The sequence below is a fragment of the Lepisosteus platostomus genome, chromosome 9, assembly GCF_059453375.1.
Source record: "Lepisosteus platostomus isolate fLepPlt1 chromosome 9, fLepPlt1.hap1, whole genome shotgun sequence".
Taxonomy (NCBI): Eukaryota; Metazoa; Chordata; class Actinopteri; order Semionotiformes; family Lepisosteidae; genus Lepisosteus; species Lepisosteus platostomus.
The window spans coordinates 35,027,111-35,051,419 of record NC_142619.1 but is presented as its reverse complement, the minus strand read 5'-3'; the positions used below and the strand labels follow the sequence as shown (position 1 = coordinate 35,051,419).

At 33.8% G+C, this 24,309-nt stretch overlaps 1 protein-coding gene across 1 annotated transcript in view; it reads right to left on the bottom strand.

Annotated features, from left to right (window-relative positions):
* LOC148654895 (A disintegrin and metalloproteinase with thrombospondin motifs 20) overlaps positions 1-24,309 on the bottom strand; it is a 169,460-nt gene that overhangs the window by 21,179 nt on the left and 123,972 nt on the right. Inside the window, exons 29-30 of the mRNA XM_088644799.1 lie at positions 7,004-7,171; positions 176-349 (exon numbers count right to left, since the gene is read on the bottom strand). Coding sequence (XP_088500925.1) covers positions 176-349; positions 7,004-7,171 — 342 coding nt within the window. The remainder of the gene's footprint in view (positions 1-175; positions 350-7,003; positions 7,172-24,309) is intronic.

Sequence of the window (24,309 nt, the reverse complement as noted above, 5' to 3'; positions counted from 1 at the left end):
AGCATTTTTTAACTATGAAATTAACGTGTATGATTTTGGCAAAGCTCAAAACCCTGCAAGATGAGACCTACTGTGTTGCAGGCAAGGTGCTATTTGAAGTCTGCTGAGAGAAACCCCAACAAAGGATTGGATGCAATTAAATACAAATGTTCAAGTCATACCAGTCAGTACTTACATCTTGCCACTCGTCTGTTATCCATTCATAATGAAGACAGACAGAGGAAAGACACTGCTGTGTGCTGGTGGGCCGCAAGATGGGGTTACAAAACTCTTCATTTACCCAGCCTGTGCCTTTCATTTTGCAGTAGACTTCTCTTTGCTGAATCCCAACACCACAGGTCACTGAACACTGAAACATATTAGCAACCAAAGCCACATCATGAGCATTTCTGCTACAAGAAATCTTGTATAATGTATGTGCACATACAGTATCTAGCTCATATTATTGACATTATGGATTGGTTCTTTTTTGATTCTCATAATGTACTTTTTAAATTTAAATGCTGCAACATTTGAAACATTCAGACAATAACATGGGGTTGCAGTGTATTCATGTGATGTATAGCATGGTAAAGACATAGTATAGACTGTTGCACTTAAAGAACAGGAAGCATTCAAGATGCAAAGTGCATGCTACATTGATGATGCTTTCCTGAGTTAAAAGTTTGTGATACATCAGTTTGATGTTAACCACAAGTTGATGTAGAAACTACTGAATAATGCTCAATATCATACTGATCAGTGAAAAAAAAAATCAAAAATTAGTACTGGAAATACAAGACATTTCCAGTGATTAATCTTTGAATAATTGATTTATAGTATATAAGAATAAGAAAATTTAAGAATCCTAAATAAGTATTAAGAATTAAATAACAATACAATATGATAGTTTTATTTTGTGGTAATGCCATGCATACATTTGATCACATTCGATCAAAAACACTTTGTGTCCATCCCAGATATTTTAAGTGACAATAAATGTTGGGACACATTGTCTTTAAGTTAAAATTCAGATGTAAAAATCAATATTTGGTTGCTTATCTTTTTGAGGCAATAACTAATCTGCAATCCATTGAGCTAAACAAACACTTACAGTAATCATTTGCACACATCATGCCTCACAGATGCGGTGGTGTTCTTAGGAGCATCTGTAGTTTCTTTCTTCACACTTTAACCTTTCTATCACTTCGGAAAACATGATCTTGGTCTCATCTAAAACTTGCTCTAAAGCTATCCTGGCTCATTTTTGTACATTGAAACATATCTTAATCTGTTTCATCTGTTATCAGTGCTTCCCTGCATTCCATGATAAGCGGTTTACATCTTTTGATGTAGCCTTTGCAATTCTTCTGCTGTCTTCTGCTTTCTGCTGTGTCAGCCCAGCATTCTGGAGACTGATATCACTTACAGTTGTTTCAGGGTTATCCTTTTTCCTGTCCAGCTCAGTCTTATGACTACGAGATTATACTTGTGGTTTCTTTATTTTTTGGTACATTTTCAGTATCCTAATTTCTGTACTGAAGTCAAAGGAGACAGGTCAAAAGGATGGTCACAGCTCTGAAAACCTCACAAAACCCCATGGCCAACGAGACACACTTGTCAACCAAATGACCTAGTACTGTGTTTCCTGTAAAATAAACAGGTTTAACCCTATCAGTTTTTTTAATTGATCCAAAATCGTAGAATTTATGTTTTATTCCTTTCAGTTAATGTACAATACACTGCTGCCAACACTGACATAATGGCTTATGTTACATTCACATAACAGGAGTGTGAATTGAGACATTATAGGACTAAAACTTAACTTCCTCCAAGTCTCAGAGTTGTTAAAAATATTACTTTTTGGTTGACTAGACATGACTTCCTCCTATCGACACTTAACAAGAAGAAAAATGCTTATGTGTAGCTGCAATTCTACAAGAAGGTTTGTACCATAAGAGACAAACACTTTACTGCGGGTTTATTGTGTCGAACATAATTATTATCAGTATTACTTTGAGTAAGCTAAAGAAAAGCAACAAAATGGTGATTTTGAGGATCCTGGCTACACCATGCTACAGTAAGCAAACAACTGCAAGTCATTTTTTAAAAAGCTTTCTGTTTTCTCAGCTACCGGGAAGGACTATCTGTACAGACCTATCTACAGAGGTACATAAGCCTGTCTGAAACAAAAGATCTACAGATCTACAGATGTACATACGCCTGTCTGAAACAAAAGTGTACTAATTAACATTGGCCAAGAATCTAGGGGGAAAAAATCAACAACAGTGAAATTAGAATGTGAATGTGGAGAATATAAATTAAAGTAGAGACAAAGGTAGTAGAGATGAGTAGAGACAATGAGAGAAAGGGAAGTAAACATAAAAAAATCAGGCAATACGTGCATACCTAAATGCAATGAGTGTTATGGAAATAATGTCCATAAATTGAAGCTAATGCATTAGCATTTGCCTATGCTGTAACCATTAACACAAAAAACCATAGTTATCAGAAAGTAAAAGGTGAAGAATTCAGTATTTTGAAGACAGAGGAAAGTTGGAGGCATAGCATTACACGTCACAAAATCACTAAGTTATCAAAAATTTCAGACTTGTAATTGATGATGTGTGCCACACATCACCAAATTCCAATATTATTTACAATGTCGTTTTATCCAATCGCATCAAGAATTTATATAAAAAGGAAGAAGTGGTTTTTATGGGGGACTTTAATTTCCTCTATCTTAATCAGGGAAAAACCTACATGGCCAGCTGAAATTTAAACTGTAGATACGGCTAACAATTGATTTCTAACTTAGTCTGTCTATGCACATATAATAGAGAATTCCTCTATTTATTTTTGGTTACACACAAGATTAATACTTAAATTTAATGTGGTAGGCATCCATGTTAATACATACATTTGAACTGAGAACACAAAATATAGACACTGTTACGTCCCCATGTGTGTCCGTATGTTTTGTTTTTTTTATCACTTCCTGTATTAGGCTACATCTCCCCCCACTGGTCCATCACTACACCATATTTGCCATTATGACATCATCTTCAATCAACTCTCGACCAATCAGAAGTCAACGTCTTCAGTTTTTAACTTGGAGGTTTTCTGAATGAAGGGGCCTTTCGCTCGACTTCGGTTTTGCTCAGCTCAGCTTCAGTTTCGTTTCGCACTGCTTTCATTTTGCTTCAGCTTCGCTTCTTTTCATTTTCATTTGTTAGTGAAACCATAAACTACACATACTGTACAAAATGGGAAAGTAACAACTTTAAGAAGTTATGAGAACCTACGAACAAGAATTAGATGTTTATATTAACACATCATTTTCCACATCTAAACAATATGGGGAAGCAATTCATTGTAACACATAATTCAATCAAATAATATTATACTAAAATTGTACAATGCATTAGTGAGATCTGAAACAGAATACTGTGTACAGTTTTAGCCACCACATTACAAAAAAGAAAGTGCTAGTCCGGAATGTGCCCATAGAAGTGCAACCATCACATACTGAAAGGAATATCCAAAACTGACAGGCAGAAAGAAATTAACATTTGTAGTACTGAACAAAGGAAACTATGAGGGGACCTGATAAAAGCATTCAAAGGCACAGGCCAGTTTAGAATCAACTGAAATGTACCAGAGTACAAAAATGGAAACTACAGAGGGAGTGCATTTAAAGCTGCAAACAGAAGGTCCTTTTTTTACACAATATAGTTTGAGAGCTTCTGGAATTAGTTACGAAATAATGTTGATGAAGATGATTACCAGGCTTCTTCTAGGAAATGGATGGATCCAACCAAATAACCTAGATGGACCGGATGACCATTTCCCAATTGTTATATTTCTTATGTAACTTATTTCCACAGATGATCTAAAACATTGAAATGAGACACAGAAAGCCTGGTGACCACTTATATATTTATAGAAGGCACTTATTTAAACACAAAATTTGTGGTTATTGTTAAATTATCTTTTATTAGTCTTCATGTCTGTCAAGCCTGTGCTCACTGACCACTCTCCCTGGTCTTTATTTGTACTGTGCAATATATTTAAAAACGTCTTTGTAAACCTTGGATTTACAGTTTAGTCTTTGTCAGAAACATTTATGTTTTGATGTATTTATGGAATTGTAACTGAAATCTATCTTCTTAAACCTTTGTATGTAGTTGTTAATGACCAATGTTTTCATATCTTGTACAAGGGAATCAAATCTTTCATCTTTCTTTGAAGTTGTTTTTTTAATCTTCTTACCTGCATAAGAAAGAAATCCTTTCTTCCTGATCAAACAGAGGGAGTTATTTTTGTTTATTTTTTTCTTTTAAAACATATCTCAGCAACAGCTAAAGCTGTACATGTGAATTCCTTTGTATATGCATTGAAAGTCTTTTTCAAACCATTCACAGGCTTCCATCTACTGTTTTAGTCAGCTGTTTAAGGAACTGCTATTTAGTTTTAATACAAAAAAAGGCATCAGTCTTAATCTGACCTTCATGGCAAGTCTAAACAAAAATAAGAGACGAAACATGCATTTGAATTTCCCTATTCTCCAAAGAGATGTAAAGAATTCAGTAATGAGGGATGGTACTGTGGTAATAGCCAAAGATCACTGGTACTATTCTTCCCTTTTTTATATAAAGAGTACACATTTGTATGGAATACAGTGTGGTGACTATGGAAATAGGAATTCTACATGAAATAAGTGCATTTTGTTGTGACTGAAAAAAAAGAGAAAGAAAATTTCCAAGAAATGTTGCTTGGCACAAAACATCTAGCAAAAGGCACAGGTAGAGATGCACTACATGTGTATATTTCTAGAATAGATAACACAAATATGGTACAGGTGCAACCTGAGAGGAATTGCTTTCCAATTGTTGTAGTAAAAAAGTCCCAGATGCCCCAAAGACAGGACCTTCGTCTTACTGTTACGTGATTCAACAGTACAGAAGAAACGTGTTACACGTCTCAAAGTAAGCTCTCTCACATCTGGAGCTAATTGTTTTAGCATTGAACTGGTAAGAAAGAGCAACATTTAACTTTTCTCCATAGAGCTTCACACATTAAGAAGAGGCAAGTTCAAGTTACCTCTTTTCTTTTCTAACAGTCACATGAATAGGTCTTTGAAGATACAGTATAAAAGAGATATCAGGGTCAGGCAGAATATTTGCATACTGTATGACTTGTGGAGAGTTTCTGATCACTGCATAAATATGTCAATCTGCTCGGTTATTCAGAAGGTGAAACGTAGCACATTTTTGCCACACATTTTTTCACTATTGTGACATAATATATGCAATTGCAGATTTTTGGGGGGAATTCCTTTCATATAAAACGCAGCTGTGGTGACCACAAGCACTGCGTGTTTTTCTTCTTAATCTATTGCCGACGTACTACAGTCTTGTCATTAAAAGAAAATGATAAACTAAATGAAACTAAAGCAAGCTATTGCTTTCTAAAGTTTAAAACCACTAGAAACTGTAATGTAACATTTATTTAATTTGACCCATAAAGAGAATCAGAAAGGCAAAACTGCCGAATTGCAGCAGTTGGCGAACTTTTCATTATAAATTTTCATCAAAGAGTACATACAATACATGTTTACATTTTTAAGCTGCACACTCTTATGCTAAAAGTCAGTACTGTTTCAAATTAAAGCCTGAACTCAAAATCTACACATTTAAAAAAGGTAGTAAAAATTACTATCTTATTATGACAACATTTTGGTAAATGCTTTTAGTTTTTATTTCTGTTATGTATAATGTAGGCTTAAATATGATTTTCTAGAAAAAAATAATAATAGATGCAAGCTAAAGTTCAAGTGTGGACATGTAAGTGTAAGAGAAACTGGGTGATACTGTGGAAGAAGAAATGGCTTAGCGCAGATATATTTTACTGTAAAACATTAAACGTTTTAGCCAATTTGTCACGATCGCTCCTCCTCCTCTTAAGGGCGCTCCTGCTCTTCCTCGTTTGCCTTATTCCCCACACCTGTCCCTTGGTCCAGCCTCCTTCCTGTCCCCCTTTAAAGGCCAGACGCAGTCCCCAGTCATGGCTCTGCATCTGATTTCCACATCGTGTGAGCCCAGGACCTGGCTGCGCCTGGCTCCGTTATGCTTTTAGCCTCCTGCTCCTGCTCCTGCTCCTGTTCCCTCCACCGGTCCCGACCCGGCACCTATTTTTAATCTCTTGTTTTGGATGGATTACCCGGCCATGGACTTCTGCTTGTTTTTTGGATTCTCCCTTGGATTAATTCTTTGGATTGTTAGCCTCGGCCACACCTCCCCGGATCACCAGCACTGCATGGACATGCCCCCCTGTTTTCATCCCCGTATTCCTGCATTACTTTTTCCCCAGTGTTTCCTCACAATTCTGGATTGTGTCGTCCGCATAGGGTCCGGAAAGAACTGTTCGTTACACAATTCTAACACATTTTTACATAAATGACACAAATGTAAACATTTCATGACTTGTAAATGAGACATTGTAGTCATAAAACAGTAAGGAAAACAGGATAAAACTCCACCAGAATGGTCAATGAATTGTTCCAGTGATGGTGGAAGTGAGGGTGGTGGAGTTAGAGTCATTGAAAAGACTGCAGAAGAGATGTAAAAGTTTGAGATAACTCACCCTCAGCAGGGCTGGCACTATCAGAAGATGAATCTATTGATTCCCTTGACTCAATGAATGAGTAGCACTAGCAAAGTTTGGCTTCATTTGATCTGCATTTGCACAATTTAAATTGCATTACTTTATTCAAGCCGATGATTGACCTACCTTGCCTTTTCTAGAGCACAGCATGATCAGGTGGAAATTATTAAAACAGGGTGTTAGTGGGGGCCTAGTCTTATTTCTAGAATTGTGTTAAACCGAATCTGTTAGTCAAAACCATCTTAGTTGAAGAGTATATGTAATGAGATCTATAGTTTTGAATGTTTGTGAACTTTTGAAAATATAAGAATGATTTCATTGTCCTTCCACTTGTGGTAACTGACATCAGAATGCATACCTCCTTCCACTTGTTTGCTTTCCAGCTGGGGCATCGAGTAGACCTACAAGGCTTGTGTATCCGAGGCCTGGGCAAATTAATACAGTGTTCTTCTCCCACTTGGTTTTGGTCTCGGTCAACACAGACAATGTCACGGTGCTTTCTTCCTTTCCCACAGCTCACAGAACACTGAGGAAAAAAAGAGTTACACTTAATTTTCATGCTTTAAAAAAGCACATGAAACATGTTAACCTTCAAGGATTTGCACATTTTGGAAGAGAATGTCAATATTCAAACATTTATTTCAAGGAAGCAGAAAGATTAATTTACACATTTTATTTTCTGGGCTAATAGTTAAATTATTTTGAAAATTCAGTACTCTGTTCAGGTAATTACAAGAAATATTGGGTGACTCTCTAGACCTTGGGAGCAAGGCAATTTTTTTTGCATGTTAAATAATAGGAATGTATTTTTTTGTCATACAAAAATTCAAATCTTGTCTCAAAACTTTCTGAGGAATTAACTATTTTCACCAACAACATGGCAAGGGAAAATGGTCACAGAAATTCTTTGAAGGAATTTGTAGATGCATTATTTCAATCCATCCATTTTCAATTAACCTGCCTTGGTAAATATCATACAATGGGAAACATTTAGAAGAAATATTTCCCATTTCAATAAAGAAAATATTATTTCCATGAACATTTATTACCCCAGTCTTAAAATACATTGTAAAATGCACAGCAGTTCTTACACTTTACATTAGAAAGCTTTAAAAAGAGGCCATGCCACAAGGTGTATAAAAGCGATATGTACAGTATTAAGCCTTTGCCATTAAATTATTTCCAAGCTAGGGTATAACCACATACGTTTTACAGCACAACAAACCAGTTGCCACCACAACCAACATCAGCTTAATTGTGTTAGAATAATAACTGTCAAGTCTTTTTTTCACACTGTATACAAGTTTAAATACAATGTGGTTTCAATCCCATCCAGATCCGATTAACAGAGAGTGTACAGCTAAGCCTTTATGTATGGCTTTGAGAAAGACAGGCAGTGAGGGGGGTTCTGAGAAATAAAACTCCTATTATCATCAGTCTATGCATGGGACTGAGAATCATCTGGACTCAATACATTGTGTATAATACTTTAAGAAAGTTAAAGAGCAAAATATAATGAACAAAAACAGAAAACCTGCTGAGAAACGTCTAAACATTCTATGGTTCTTTTTTATGTCAGAATAGGTTTAGCAGTAATGCCCTGATTCTTCAGAAATTTCTTTGTCAAGGCAGCAACTTTTCAGAAGGGCCCCACACATAAGCTTGTCAGACCCATGTGTGGGTTTTAAATAGGTTATTCATAGAAAATATACATTAAATTTAAAGTCTGTTTTGTTAAATCAGTTTCCAGTTCAGATGATAAACATAGTATCGCAGTTTCTTTGGAAAGAGTATACAGTTCAACAGTTGGACTTTTTAGTTCTTGTTGCATTGATGGCTCATTTTAGATTACCCATGACATAAAGAGAACGTGGCTTTTCTTACACCTAAAAGTTCTAGGTTCAAATGTGCAGTTCCCCTTCATAATCTAAGGTTTTGATCATATGTATACTTGATTTATTTTTCTTAACCCAAGACGTTTTAATTACATTTAATGAAAAACATACCAAGACATTCCTTAATTACAAAAATGCATAAAATGCTTTTGAAAGAGTAAGCATTTGGATTCTTAACAAAAAGGTGTTATTTTTATCCCAAGGCACACAATTGCAGGCACTTTCATCAATGGACTTGGCTTAGTTTGACACTCCATGTATATTTCAGAAACATTGTAATTATTCAGGCATTTTAAACACAGGGTTGAGGTCAACAGACAGACAACATCAAAGCAATCCTCTGATAACGTCTGATCTTACAAAGGTGCAGATACTAAAAGTCTCCTGCACTCAAACAAATGATAACACTTAGGTCATTCCACTTCAGACAAAATTATAAAGGCAAAGCAAGCTCCTCCTTGTTATTTGAAAAAAATATATATTTTTTCCTGTTTAAAAAGAAAATCATAGCCACATGCCTGGTACTCGTTCACTGTACTATGTTTGCTGCTAATAGTGGGAGAAGACATTATATAGAAACATGCTCCTCCCTCTCTCAAAACATAGTCATCTGTCAGCCATTACTTAATCAAAGCTGTTAATCTCTAGAGCAGAAGACCAGCACAGCAAATGGGCTCAAAGGACAGCTTTGTTTCAAGGATGGTGTATAGCTGTTAGATCAGCTTCTGGGGAAGCTTCCTTTTATTCAACACCGGACTCTCCATCAAGCAAGGTAAGACTTGAATGATATTTGGCTACACACAAGACTGAGCAGACAGTAATGCAATGCTATATTTATTTTTACATATCTTTTTTATCCTCCTTTTATGGTTGTTACTATTAGTATAAGCATTATTATAAGGTTATAGAGTGTTTAGTATAAAATGTTTGTAAATGATATTCTTATGCTGGTAAAAATAAACTTTAATACCTGAAATCTTCCCAAAATAGCTAATGAAAAAAAGAAAACCTGAGTATAAGATTGAAAAATTCTCTAGATTAGATTACTTTAAAAGAACTGCAATATGACTGCTATAGAGTATGTGTAACTAATCTGTAGTTTCAAATGTCCAATTCAATTTTTATAACTAATACTGTGGAAATTTAATATTTTTAATCCAGTGCATTAAATATTTTATTAACTGGTTTAATTACATTATAGTTGTATAGCCTATGGAAGCTACAAGTCAAAAAAGAAACTAAACTAAATAAGTATTATGTGTTCTGTAAAGTACTGTCTGAATAAGCGCTCATAACTTTAAATATTTAGTATACAACCAAGTGTAATTATTTAAAGTAGAAAACTATGGAGGAGTATTTTGTACCTTGTAAGCCCCTCTGCACAGCACTTTACTCATGAATTATAAACAACTAACACATGTAAGATTTTTAGTCTCTCATTCTAAGGTGAGTAATTCCACATAATGTTCTTGACAGTACAGTAAATAGAAATAGCAATTTTCTATTATCATGCAAAAATGTCACCAGAAGGATATTAATAAAAAAACATAACTTTATGATATACAGAAGATGAGGGAAAATAAATAAATACATACTGCAAACAGTTCCCTCCTTAGTACATGGCCCTCCCAAGTTGTAGTTACAATTTATCCCACATGACTGGCCAGGTTAAGCCTAGTGTAAACTGCAAATACTCATCTGGATATAATATGCACTATGGTTAAACAACACTTATAGAATGAAGCCGTGTGAATAAACATGTTAAGGAAAACAAAACAAGGCATAATCTGTCATTTAATGTAAAGAAATTCACAACTGTATGTTTTACTACTTTCAACCAGTATACAATAACAACCAGTATATAACAAAAATAAAACAAAAGTAAATGGCGGTGATATACTTCCTCCCATATTAATATTGCAAACTTCCCTGGGAAATTTTCTAAATTTACTTGAGGCCTAAAACTCTTTATTTACTCTAACTAAAAATATATAAGTACTAAATGTGTGTGACATGTAACATGTTCTCAACTGTTTTTGAAAAACAGCAAGACTGTAAAAACCTAAGAACAGTTACAGACAACGCCATTTGGCCCAACTAGCCCATTGGGTAGTAATTAGGGATCCAAGGATTTTCAGACAACCATTTTCTAAAGATACTTTGTACACTTCAACAACATGGTTGGGTACTGTAGCTTCTTACATACTGCACTTCTACAACCATTTGTGTAAAGAAGTGTTAATTCTTTTTCCTGTCATCATAAGAGAGTACATACATTTTCAGAGGATATCAAATTTCAATTCAGAACAAGAGTTACAAACATGAAGAGGCCATTCAGCTCATCTAGCTCATTTGATACCATATGGCCCAAGGATCTCATCCAACTTTTTCTTGCAAGAAGCTTGGGTATAGGCTTCAATTACATGGTTGGGAAGATATTCTGAATACTTATGTCAGGTACCATCATAGTTTTCTTTATTCAAGACTAAAAAGGTTCTTTTTTCAGTCTGTCATTGTAGGACATTCAAATTTTAGAATGCATCTGGTTGCCTTATGCCCAGTCTTGAATTTACTAATCTATCTCTTATTTTATCTGTCTTGATTTGAGGCTTCCAAATGTTTGTTAATCCTATTTCAGTGTCATCTGCAAACTTGGCTAGTTATCTAGAACAGAATCTAAATCATTTATATAAATTAGACAGAGCAGTGGACCTAGTACAGATCCCTTTGGTACTCTTCCCTGGTGTACTGTATTTATACACCAATTGGTAATTTAAAGAAGGTATAACACTACAGAGCAAAAAAACATGAGGTCACGAAGGCAAATGAAAAACACACTGACAAGAGCCAAGGAATTCTGTTCAAGCACTCTGGAGATTTGGGGGTTTCATTTTTACTCACAGTATTAACAAGTGTTTTGTGCTTTCAACAGTATATTAAAATCTGGCACAAGACAAACCATCCACAGATGCTAGAGGCAGTCTTTAAACTTACAGAGCTGGCCGTATTTGCCTTCCTACTACTACAGGCAGGTAAGTAAAAGAGAAGAAAAGGTTTGAAAATGTAAAAACAACAACTCCACTGAATACAAGGGAGGCTCAGTGCTCTTTTATGGCAGCAGCAGGTTTGGCTCTTTCAGACTGAATGCATGAAAATCACAATCTTTTATGTTCAGCCAAGGCATTCTTATGTGAGTCTAGTAAATGTTCAACTGGAGATCATGTTTCTCTTAGCTTGAATGTCAGAAGTGCCTCAACCATTTAAGTAAATGGCTTTCTTTCAAAAATAAACATATATGTATTCCAGCTGTTTAATAAATGTTATATTTATAAGTTCTAGCAGAAAGGGTCTCTCTGCTATAGACCTTCTAAAATTATGGCCCAAACTTTTCTTATTTATTTCCATTGAGAGTAATTGGTCCATACAGTCTTGTTTTATTCAGGATTTAGGGAAAAACAACAGTAAAACATTAGTTTTACCATGTTAGAAAGCACATACTACAGTATACAGTTTTTCTTGATTGATATTACCTAACGAATTCCATATCTTAGGACCTGCAGGTTGCCAACTTGGAATTCCAATCGCATTACTCTACATTGAAAAAGAAACATGATGGTAATATTAAGCATATGTTCTCTTATTCTTACATAGCTCTTGCACAATCAAAGTCAGTCTTACAAATTGTAGAATTATAAGTTTAAAAGCTTATTGAAAGATACATTTGATGTTTAAAAGAAGCACTATATTTTTGATAATCATATTTTTTAGATCACTACTGTACAGTATGTCTGAAATGTATTATTTGGATATATACATGTTGTACAGAAATACTTTGATATTTAAGGTGTTCACACAAAAAATACACTTAAAAAGTTTTGATGAGTGGATTTGTGTATAGTCAAATATATACAGTGTGGTTAGAAAAGTATGTTCATTGCCTTAAGATTTTATGGTTTAACGCATTTGACCTTCACCTTGTCCACACTGAGTCCTAATAGTTAAATTTACCTCATGTAACAAATACACATCTATTTGTCAATATTTTGACAGAAAGTTCTTCCAGCATCCAACATCTTTGTGTGAAAAAGTAAGGTCTGTCCTATTAATTAAGAGGGCATGTAGAATCTTGTAGCTATCGTAAATGTCGTAAATTCAAGAATCTACAATCAGGAAAAGCTTAAATAAGAAAGACTTTCATAGAAGGATAGCCAGGTGGAAAACTCTGCTTTCAAAGAAGAATATTGTTGCATGGCTTAAGTTTGTAAAACAGCACTTAAATGAAAAACATGACATCCAGAACAATGTGCTCTAGACAAATGAATTAAATTTTGGCCATAATGCAAAGTGTCATGTTTGGCAAAAACCAAATGCTGCCTTTGACCAGAACAACCTTATACCAGCCATCAAGCATGGTGATTGGGGGTGATTGTTTGGGCCTGGTTTACTGCCTCAGGACCTTGGTGCCTCATTGATTACCAAGAATTCCACAATATACAGTACTGTACCAGAGTATTCTAGGGGAAAGTGTGAGACCATCTGAAGTGTAAAGCTGAAATAAAAGTGGATCATGCAACAGGATAATGATCCACAACACACAAGTAAATCTATGACAATATGAAGAAGAAAATCAGGATTTTTGGAATAGCCAAGTCAAAGTTCAGACCAGAGCTGCTGTAGTGAGACCTAAAGAGAGCTGTGCCAGAGTGAGAGACTGAGCAACTCTTACTCTTAAAATGTTGAAATTTAGTTATTGCTGCTGAAGGCACAAGTTACTAAATCAAGGTTTGCACTTACTTTGTCATACACAGATATTAAATGCTGGCTGAATTTAAATAAATAATGACAATGTATACGTTTTTTGTGTACTTATTATTTCACCATGCTGTCTAATATAATCGATAGTGCAGCTATACAAGAGATTTATACAGTTAAAGAACATTTTCGACTCTAAATCATAATAAATCAAAAAAATGATATTCATTCCAGATGAAGTTGTCTGTAGACAAATCTACTTGTCTGGATTCTTGTGATAAAAGTAGTTCAATTTGTTGTTTGACCATCACTTCATTATTTTACAGTGATGTAAAGTGATAGGATTAAAGCTAGCCAATTCAGACCTTTTAAGTTAAGTTCTCATTAAATTAAAATATTTAATGCAAAACAGCAATATGTCCTTCAGATCAATGCTATGCAAACAATAGGCACTCATATAAATAACTGGTACACATATAAAACACAGAAAAATCTAATAAGTATTTCCCCCTTAGAATGTGCTTCATGGATTTAGTTATTAATGGTCATTAACATTTTTAAGATACCTCTTATATTACAATACAGAGGTGTTTTTTATTATCCAACACAAGTTTATATTTTCACGTAATACAATAGAAACTACAATGTCCTATACAGTATGTTGCACTGAATAGTGAGTGCTTAACAATCATTACATTACTTTTTTCATAAGTATAAATACTCCTTAAGATAAAAACAGGAATCTACAGTCTACAGATAGTACTACTAGCATACAGTATGCCCTTTCTGCTGTTTTAAGGCTTGACAGGTATAAAGTACTGTAGCTTTAAGGTTTAGCTTGGTCAAACTAAAGGAACCATGTAAAGTTATATTAAGTCAATATCAAGTATCAAAATGTTCAGTGTTGCATTTTGCTTGTGGTTGAAAAATTCTCATTATCTGAGACGTGTTTAAACCAATGTAGATAAAAGCCTGGAAATCATACCAATGTGTGACTTTATTGAAGGCCTTAGTGGCCTTTGATATTCAAGGTTCTGTTTGTAGGAATTTCCAAGAAGAAAAGGAGTCATAACACTGTGGGAACTGCTGGTAGGTGAAATGCTCAGATACACAGAACAATGTTTTCTGCAGAAATACTGTTAATTTGTGAGATGTAACACAATTTTACACAAGATTAAGATAAGACAAGTGCGTATGGATTTAAACATACTGACACAGTTGTACTCAGAGTTGTAAACTGAACAGAGGTGTAAATCTAAAGGAGAAGAAACACAGGCGGTCCTTGTTTAAGGTCCTTAATGGGGAGCGTAAAAAGGCAACATTTTGTGTGAATAAACAGAACATTCTGTTGTAACAGCACATGAGAGGTGTAGTGTATCGTGTATGTACAGAACACACAAAGATTAAATATTTTTAAATTAAACTTTTATGTATAGTATAATATTGCATAAATTTACACTAAATACTACAGTATACCTATGATAAATAAGGACATCTTACACTGTAAGTAAGTAAAATTATATATTTAAACTATTTGAACTTATCTAGAAATAAGTTATCTGCTTGTGCTTCGTGATATTTCTTGGAACTTCTTTGTTAGGGTACTTTGCTTTTAGGGGACATTAAGTCAGGGCATAGAACATATATATATATACAGTATATCAAACAAATACAGTAATGAAACAATACAGTAAAAGATGTCTATAATGATTTTTATTTAATACAAAGCAATTTTTAGAATGATTGTTGTGAAATTCTAACCCTTTTTTTCTGGTGTCCCCTTTTAGGGTTGAGTTTACATCCATTGGATGTACAGTCAGTGATTTTTTATGTCCATGATCAAAAATGAAATTAGCAGCTTAGATATAGATCTACCTGGTCCTTAAAACATATTAGGGGCATTTTCTAATTTTGCTACATTACAGAATTGCAAAACTTGATTTTACTCCATTCACCAGCTGCATATAGAATGTAATTCATATTCAATGAACCATTAAAATGTTTTAATTTTCAAATATTTTTTATATATGCATACTTATGAGTGCAGCTATGGCACCATTAATATCAGAGGAGCAGCTCATATATCTTATAGGGGCAATGTGAAATTAAGATGTTTAAAAAATAATCACCAGAAAAACAGTTCTGCTAGCCCTGCCATCTGTATAACATAAACAAGTTGTGCATACACACTTGAGATGCAATTTACAATTTTCACTACAGCTTGTCAACATAATTCCCTTAGGAATGTGTGGTTGTTCAGAAAAGGTCAAGTGAACCATCATGGGTTCTGACATAGAGTCAGAAAGGAATGATCTAGACACCAGTTTCCTTTTATACAGGGTGTCTGGCCAAATATTTACAGCTGGCAGTTATGGACCTTTCCAATCGTTGTCTGGAACTGCCAGCTGCCACTCCATGAAAAGAATGGAGGTGTTTGTCTGACAGCAGAAAATATAGATTAGGTGTCAGTGCACAACATCTCTGCTCCCCTTTGGTGAGCTTTATGGACTTTATAAATACATGACAAATCTTCCCATATTAAAATTAAACTTATCTGAGGTCACCTGAGAGCTCACAGTTGTATTACCACCTTTAAAACTACTCTTTCACGTCTAAACAAGGCTGAGCCTGATCAATATCAGAAGCAGACCTTTAAGGAAAACCAACTTTCTCTGGTTTCATTTTATGTGATATTGGTAGGCCAGTAGGCGGCATTCTTCCTTTTGCATCAACATTTCAATCCCAATACATCAGCATTATAACCAGATTTACTGGGCTGTAGAAGGTGCTTCCCTTCAGATGCCACATTAAACCAAGGTCATGACTACGCAATCTTTAAAGACCACATGGCACTGATTTCATTTTGAGCTTGTACAATCTGGTCATACATAGAGCCTTTGGGATGAAAAGCTACATAAATATAAGGGATTTTTCATTACTAACTTGTTACATTTTTTGCACCTAAATAATCTTAGGAAATTACTGTAAAACACAGTTTTACAGTGTAAAACACCAGCAATCTATCACAACAAAGAACTAGTGTTTCTCCCCAACAGTGGCTTGAACATGAATATACTGTAAAGTACTTCCTTAGTAGAAACAAACTATGTCTAAATATTGCTCAGATTCAAATTCATGTTAAATAATTTTGATTATTTTACTTATAATTATTTTACTTAAAATTAATTATGTCCTTACTAATTGGATAATTGAACAATAAGAATATTTACACCCCAACAAAACCCCACAACCAGGGTTCAGCATGTTTAGAAACACAGCAATAAATTCACTTTACTGCAGTCTTGTTTCTTCAAAAATCCTCAAGCAGTAATGAAGTGGATGAAGAATATTAGCAATTTACAAGTTATGTCCCCTTTTCTATACTTTTGAATCCTTCGTAATACTATTTTCATACATTATAATCTTCTTAGTTTTTAAATCAGATATCCCCAACTCTGGTCTTAAGGAGCCCCAATACAGTTTTATGTCAGTTGTTTCTAATAACTGGAACATAACTGGAACACCTGTAAATTATTGATGAATTAGGCAGGTAATAATGTATAATTAAAAGAATTCTGCTTTATGAGAGTTTAAGGGTAATCAAAATTTTATTACATTATTTACCAGATGAAATTGTTCCAAGTCTTTAGAAATTGGTAATTCCAGAGTGACATACTGCACAAAAAGTTGTGTACCTAAAGTACTGGAGAACTATTATTCACTGCAATAGCTTTGTGGTTCTCACTCACAAAACCACAATCTCATAAGATTTACTTTTTACTTTGCTAATTTGTCTATTACAAGCAAAGCACACACCGGCTGATGTAAGCATCCCAAAGCCCAACAACACTGTCCTAACTGTGCACTTTTCCCAGAAATCAGATTTGAAACACTGATTTCTGGATTATAGGATTCAGTCAGTATTCCCAGCAATATTGCACTTTATTGTTGTTGGTTGTGCCATTAAAATAATAAGGCTTTGCATTCCATATCAAGATTCATACACATTAAAATTAATGACTGAATATTTCATCATTCCAGTTGGTCAGACATGTTATTGCTTTGACAAAAATGTCAGTTACAAGTAGCAACACGAATATTCACTTTAAAGAAAAAAATATTTAGATATAATGTTCTACATAATACTTAAATAACACTATCGACTAAAAAAGTAAGTAACATGGCCTGTCTTTAATAATGCACTTTTCTGATCTTCCACAGGCTAAAGAAAAACATGGGTAAGTGTTTCCAGATTGCACTCAATGTCTTTTTAGATTTTAAGCCAGACATCTACTCACAGCTGGATTGCCTGTGAACAAATATCTGCCTAAATTGAGAGTTTTTGTTCCCATCTTTTTTTTTTTTTTAAATGGAGGGTCTCCTTTTTTTATTTTTAACATGTTTTTGTCAGTTTTATTATTTTTAATAAAAAATAAATTAAGATTACGCAATGTTATAAAGTCATAAAGTTGTGAAATACGCATGTAATTACATAATATCTAACTGGTTAAAATGTATACATTTTATATTTAACAGAATATAAGGTGATTTATAATAATCACATACATGCACAATTATCTATATTTTTCTTGTTATTCATTTTTTTTCTTCTGTTATTCATTTAAAAATTCATAAACATTAGTACATTTCAGGTAAATCTATAAAACACAGATACCTTCATAAATTGTATTTCATTCATACAACAATTTGATCTAAAGATTCCTGCAATGAATATACCCTTAAAGAGAGTATTATAAATAGATCAACATACACTAGTTAACAGTTTATAGCACATAAGGATTTATAATTAATTTGCCTTCAGGAAAAAAAATGTCCACCCTTGAACATTAACATTTCAATAGTCATTATTCTGAGACCCTCTTATGCTTCATACTATATATATTTTTTTAAGTGCCCAAGCTGTGCATAAAAATATGCCAAAATATACCTAATAACCTTGGCTAAATGCACAAAAGACAGACAAGAATGAAAGTTTAATAAACACTGAAGGTCAAAAGAAAAAAACGCTAGACTTTGTTTGGGTTTTCTACTACTTCCGAAAAAAGATACATATCTTCTTTAGATGTGTGATAAATACGCATCTTTTAAAATCTTTCAATAAAATAATAACTTCAGAGATTATTTTATATTTTGGAACATGAAATAAACACAGAATACTAGCTCAATGATGTTCCAATCAAATGAACTTCAAATGATTGAACATGTTGAAAACTTTAGTCTGACTGGCTAAAGGCATAACTGTGCCTCAAGTATATCAAGCATATGTATGTGTATGCATGTGGATCTTATTTGAGCAAATGCATCATATTAGGGAAAGCTTTGGAGATTTTCAGACATACCTCAAATCTTTCTCAGCATGAATCAGATTTACTAACAACATGGTCTGGTTGCCTGAAGACATTTACTGTTCATAACCACCTCACACTAACAGAATATTTGGCTTAACATAAAAAAAATAATTTTGTTTACTGCTCTTAATCGCAAATGTTTTCCGTTAATTTAATATTTACTGTATATATTAAAATACATTTATTAATGTATTAAGTAAAATAAATCAGTAGTAAAAGTTAATGATCCTTCTGCATATGAATTAAAATCCCACTCCGTTTTATATTTACTGACAAATTTAAGTCCAAACAACAATGTCATGTAAAATGCAAAAATGCAATACTTTAACATTCATATTCTTAAGACATTCATTTTCTTAATAACCACCTAGAACACAGTTTAACCCTGGTGTTGAAAGAAAAAGGTGGAATTATTCTGTCTTCATAGTTGTAAATGAAAAGCAGTGCGGTTGTGGTGTACAATCGGACGGCAAGCTAAAGTGACTTAAAATCAAGCAACTTGCAGGTGAGTTCATTAATGTGCTGAAGAATGTTGTGAAGTTGTAGTAATATTTTTATATATTCTAATAACTTAATTCAAATAATTTTTAATATTACTCAGTGAAAACTGCTGCATTTTAGCCGCTTTTGATTTTTTGAGGAGGCTCTTCTTACAACACTTTGAGGTAATATAAATATTTTTTACCTTATTTTTGATGTTTTAAGGGATTTCTTAATTGATTCTCCTGGTATTGTTAAAATGACTGATAACTAACACTTGACAACAATGGTGTGTCATGGCTCTTTTTGGAAGATGTGCAACAAGTGAGAATTTTGTGATTACAGAAAACAAGTACTGTGCATCTAGGATGCAATGAGAGCCTAGAAACCAAAAACATGTTTGCCTTTACAAAGTATAAATCAGCATCCTTTCTGGGAGGGTTTCTTCATGCTCTCAGAGATAATGCATTAAGAAAATCGGCTTATGTAGACTTAGCAAACATTTTCCTTGTGTTGATGTGATTCTGTTGCTCCTTGTTGTAAATATTTGCCAAAATGTTGTAAACAGCTTTTGGGTTGTTTTGTGAAATCTGCAAGATTTAGAAAAAATCTATTTGTCTATAACAAGTTTCAGTGCAAAAGCACCAACATCAGTTTTAACAATTTTAAAACCATTGGTTTAAAAATTTATAAATAATTGAGTAATACAAAAAAAACTATAATTAATCAGTTTTGTATAAAATTTGTCTTATATACTGTGCTCTGCATTGGGAAAGCATAAGTGATTTACAACCCTTAAGCTTCTATTAGGTAAATTACTACTGTTAAGAAACAAAAAGAGGAAAGTAAGGAGCACTGTCAGAGATGGAATAGTGAAATATTCCAGGGATGTATTATTACCTTTTACAGATTTGACATAATCTTTGGGCTTATACACATTCGACACATGTAAAGAAAACAACTCATGGTAAGACCATCAGTTTCCAGAAAACACAGGGCCCTACTGATTTATTAGTCCAGCAGAAAGCATTAAGGGGCTCACTACTTACTTTGCCTTGTCATTGGTGATTCAGTTCTGAAACTGCATGCCTTGGGCAGTGTTTTAATAGCAAAGTCAGTACTGCAGCTGTACAGCATCATGTTACGAGAGACTTTTGTCTTGAGATGAGCAATTGATGCAAATTAGAGCATTGCATGGAAACAGTAGCTGTGATTTGATTTCATAATGTCAGGGCAGTTTCTTTCACCAATTCCATTTTTATTTATATTCGCATGCAATGTCGTGAATTTTTTGTAATTATTACCATACAACTTCTTCTGTAACTCTGAATTTCGATGCATGTCTTGAATACAGTGACAGAAAGTCACCTCTTCCAATGCAGTACAATCATTTGCTTCTCTTACTACATTCCTCATGAGATTTCCAAAATGTTTTTTTTACCATATTACAAAATACATAGACAGCAACAAACAAAAATTGCAAGTGTCACTCTTTCTAACAACATTGTTGAATTAAGTACAGAAATAATAAAGATACATTACTGCACATTTAGCCTGACTTGACTGTGAGCTCTCATAATAGTACAGTATGTGATCAATACAAATTTTTCATTAAATAAATAACAATAACCTCAAACATTCCTAGGATAGAACAATGGCATTAGACAACAAAAATCATTTGTATAATTTAAGGAAGTTGACAGAACTTTACAGACAGATCAAAAACCTCACTTCAGAATCTATATATTATTCATGAGACTTGACTTACTCTTCAATATTGTTGTTCCCTACAGCATGTTACTCAGTCTAGGCCCTCTGACAAACCCTTCTTTTAACCTTATATCTATTTATATTTATTTAGGTGCTGTCTGGTTCACCAACAGGTGAAGGCCTAACATGTCTTAAAAGAAAATGTTGCTAGAACAAAAATCCCTTCATTTTCATGAGACACCTGTTCATTCACTCTTTTCATCAGCACTCCAAAACTGCCATCTTGTAATAGATTTAATGTCAAATATAAACTGGCATAATAACGTAGGGATGTATAAAGCCCATATAATATTTATAGCTAAAGGTCCAAGGATATAATTCGGTTAAATGTAAAATGTAAAAGGCTGTTTTCATAGGTTTTCATGATAATTACACTTTCGCATTTTACTGATACTGATTTTATTGAAGGGTTCCTGTTGTACAGGTTGTTTTACTGCTTTTTTACCATATGCTAAATAAAGAAGCCTTTTCCTTCCTTCATATATTCTACACTGCAATGAATGATCATTGTTTTCAACTTCCAGAACTTTGATACCTATTGGGTATAACTGATGAAATTGTAAAAAACTGAGTTTATAATGAAAGTTAAAGTAGGGATGGCAACAGCCAAGTTCAATCATCCTCAGCTGTCTGTAATTTGTAATTAATCATGATGTAAATTCCTCACTTTAACATAATAAATGCCACACTGTAATCATATTACCATTGCATAGTGCCTATTAATTTTGGCCATATATAATTAATTGAATTCCAGAAATCACAAAAGTCTCCTTTATTCACACTTTGAAGTATTACTTTCAATAAAATCCAACAAAAACAAATCTATAATAAAATTCTGCATGTTAGAAACCCCAGACATACCTCAGACCAGAAACAGTATATAGAAGCTACCAAAGGTTCCCTATTTTCCAGGGGTATAAAATGAGGTAACATATGGAAGACATACACCAGTAACCATCAATGTCTTAAGATTGCAGCCAAATGGTCATTGACAAGCTGGAAAAAAGCTACAAAAAATACATAAAAAGCTGAAACTTTCACTTTCCTTTTTAGTGTTCTTTAACTAGAGTCAGTTGGTCTAGGTAGAAAATTCAAGTATAGCTTGTCACCATGGGCTATGAGACATGGAGATCAGCAGACAATCATAAAACCAAACTGGCATCTTCAGAATCTGAACTGTCAAAAACTACCATTTAACACCGAATGCATGGATATAGCATTCATAGCAAGGTTTCAAGGAAGAAGCCCTTTCTGAAGGTAACCACAAGAAAAGAGGAATGAAATTTGCCTGAAACACAACTGGAACCTTATCTTATAAAATTGATTTTTCATTAAGATTGGTGAGAGTTTTGGACATGCTTATTGACATTATGTTTAGTGTGAAAAAGGTGAAGTCCATGCTGATAAAACATGTCAATTACTGGAGGGGATCTACCATGTTTTGGGGTTGTTTTGTTCTGGCACAGGTGTTAGTGAAAGAGAAACATGAACTCCAAAGACTTGCCGGGGCTTTCCGGACAAACACCAGGGTCCCCCTGCTTTGTGCAAAGACATTATGATTACAGTGTAGGATTTTTAGAATTTTGCTAAGCAATACACATTATTCAAAGCATAAATCTTCCTGTTACATAAAGCATTTTGGTCCTATTTCATCCAAGGAATGAACACTTCTGGAGGGCACTGTACACTCACTCCCAGGGTTACATTAGGCTTCAGTTCCTCCAGTTTTTATGTAACCTGAATCTTACGTAAGTTGGGAGCGACCCTTTCATTCATGATATTGCACCACCTACAGTAGCTGTGTCTGCGAATGGGGAATGTGCAACAGGAGGGAAGAATCACAGGCTCACCAATATATGGAAAGAAAAATGAAATGGAAAGATAAATGAAAAACATGAAAACATTTTAAAACCCTATAATTAAAGTAATTAAACACCAAATATGGCATATGTAGCGTATGCATGAAATATGAAACATGAAATAAATAACAAAAATCACTTGGGTGCTTCCCTGACATGACTGCATTATGGATTACTCACAGTTTTCAAAAGCACAAGATAATTAGAAAAGGCTGCCACATGTTTATTGCAGCCATGCTGCCACAAGGCTGCTTTGCATGAAAGAACAAAGCCCTGGTGAAGACCGCATAACGCTTATTCTACGTTATTCATATGCAGAAGAAATTTACTGCACTATCTTCTCTTTATGCATGTAACATAAACTCTCCTTACCACAAAAGATATTATTTGACATGGGAGGTTTTTATAAACTTGCATAAGTCCAGGGAGATGGTGCGTAACACGATACATGATTTATAATAGACCACTTTGAGGTGGTGCACTATAAAGTATGAAAGTGGTCAAACATTAATGACTTAAGTGAAAGTAAATAATAAGAATAGGTTAGAATACCTAAATTTTATAAAATACAGCATCATTTAGCTGCAGATTAGCTACTGGTAAAAACCAGCTAAAGTGGAGACATCACACACAATCTGCAAAGATGGAAAAGAGAATGTTCCCACGTAGTAATGTGGGTAAGCTTAAGAAAAGTCAAAGGTAAGCAATTGCTATTTCTGCTATTTGCAGACAAAGTCTGTGACATGAACAACTGGACTGCTACAGCAATAAAGCTAAGTAAAAAAATTCATGTTTTATCTAAATAAACTATAGAAGAAAACAATGTATTTGCTAATTCTATATAGCCACAAATTTGGGAAACATTTTTTCATATCAAGAAAAAAATGTGAAAGGATTTTTGAACACCGGATTTAAAGTAATTTTATTTCTTTGCACCTTGAAACCCTATAAGACTTTGCCAATACAGTTTAATGTCCGTTTATTTTTGTTGTTAAAACAACAGTTTTTAAGTTGCCTGCCAAGTGCATAACAATTTAGCTTATTAATAAAATTGTAAACAGATGTAGTATTCTATGCCAAATTCCGATTTTGTAAAGGTATGCATTCTCAAGAGGTTGACAAAATAAACAAATACTTTTACAGAATATAGATTTTAACATGAACATAAGGGAAAAGATTTGTATTTTATGTTAAAAGCCTGCTATATATATATGTTATAAATATTCTCCAAACAGGGTGGTGTGTTTTCTACTTTGTTTGGATTATTCACGTACAGATTAATTATGAATTGTGTTATGCACTTCCTGTGTTTATTTTACAACAACATGCTTCCCTTTAAAGGTCATCATGTATTCATTATATCCCAGTTTGTCAAAACGTATTAATTGGTTTCTGAGAATTAGGATTATTTCTCTTTTTTACCCATAATTATTTAAAATGATAGGTGTGATTACTATAAACAGTGTCTGGTGGTTGGGTCAAAGTTTTAATTAAATCGTATTATGGATTTTGTTGTTTACTTTTTGTCACAGTTGAGTC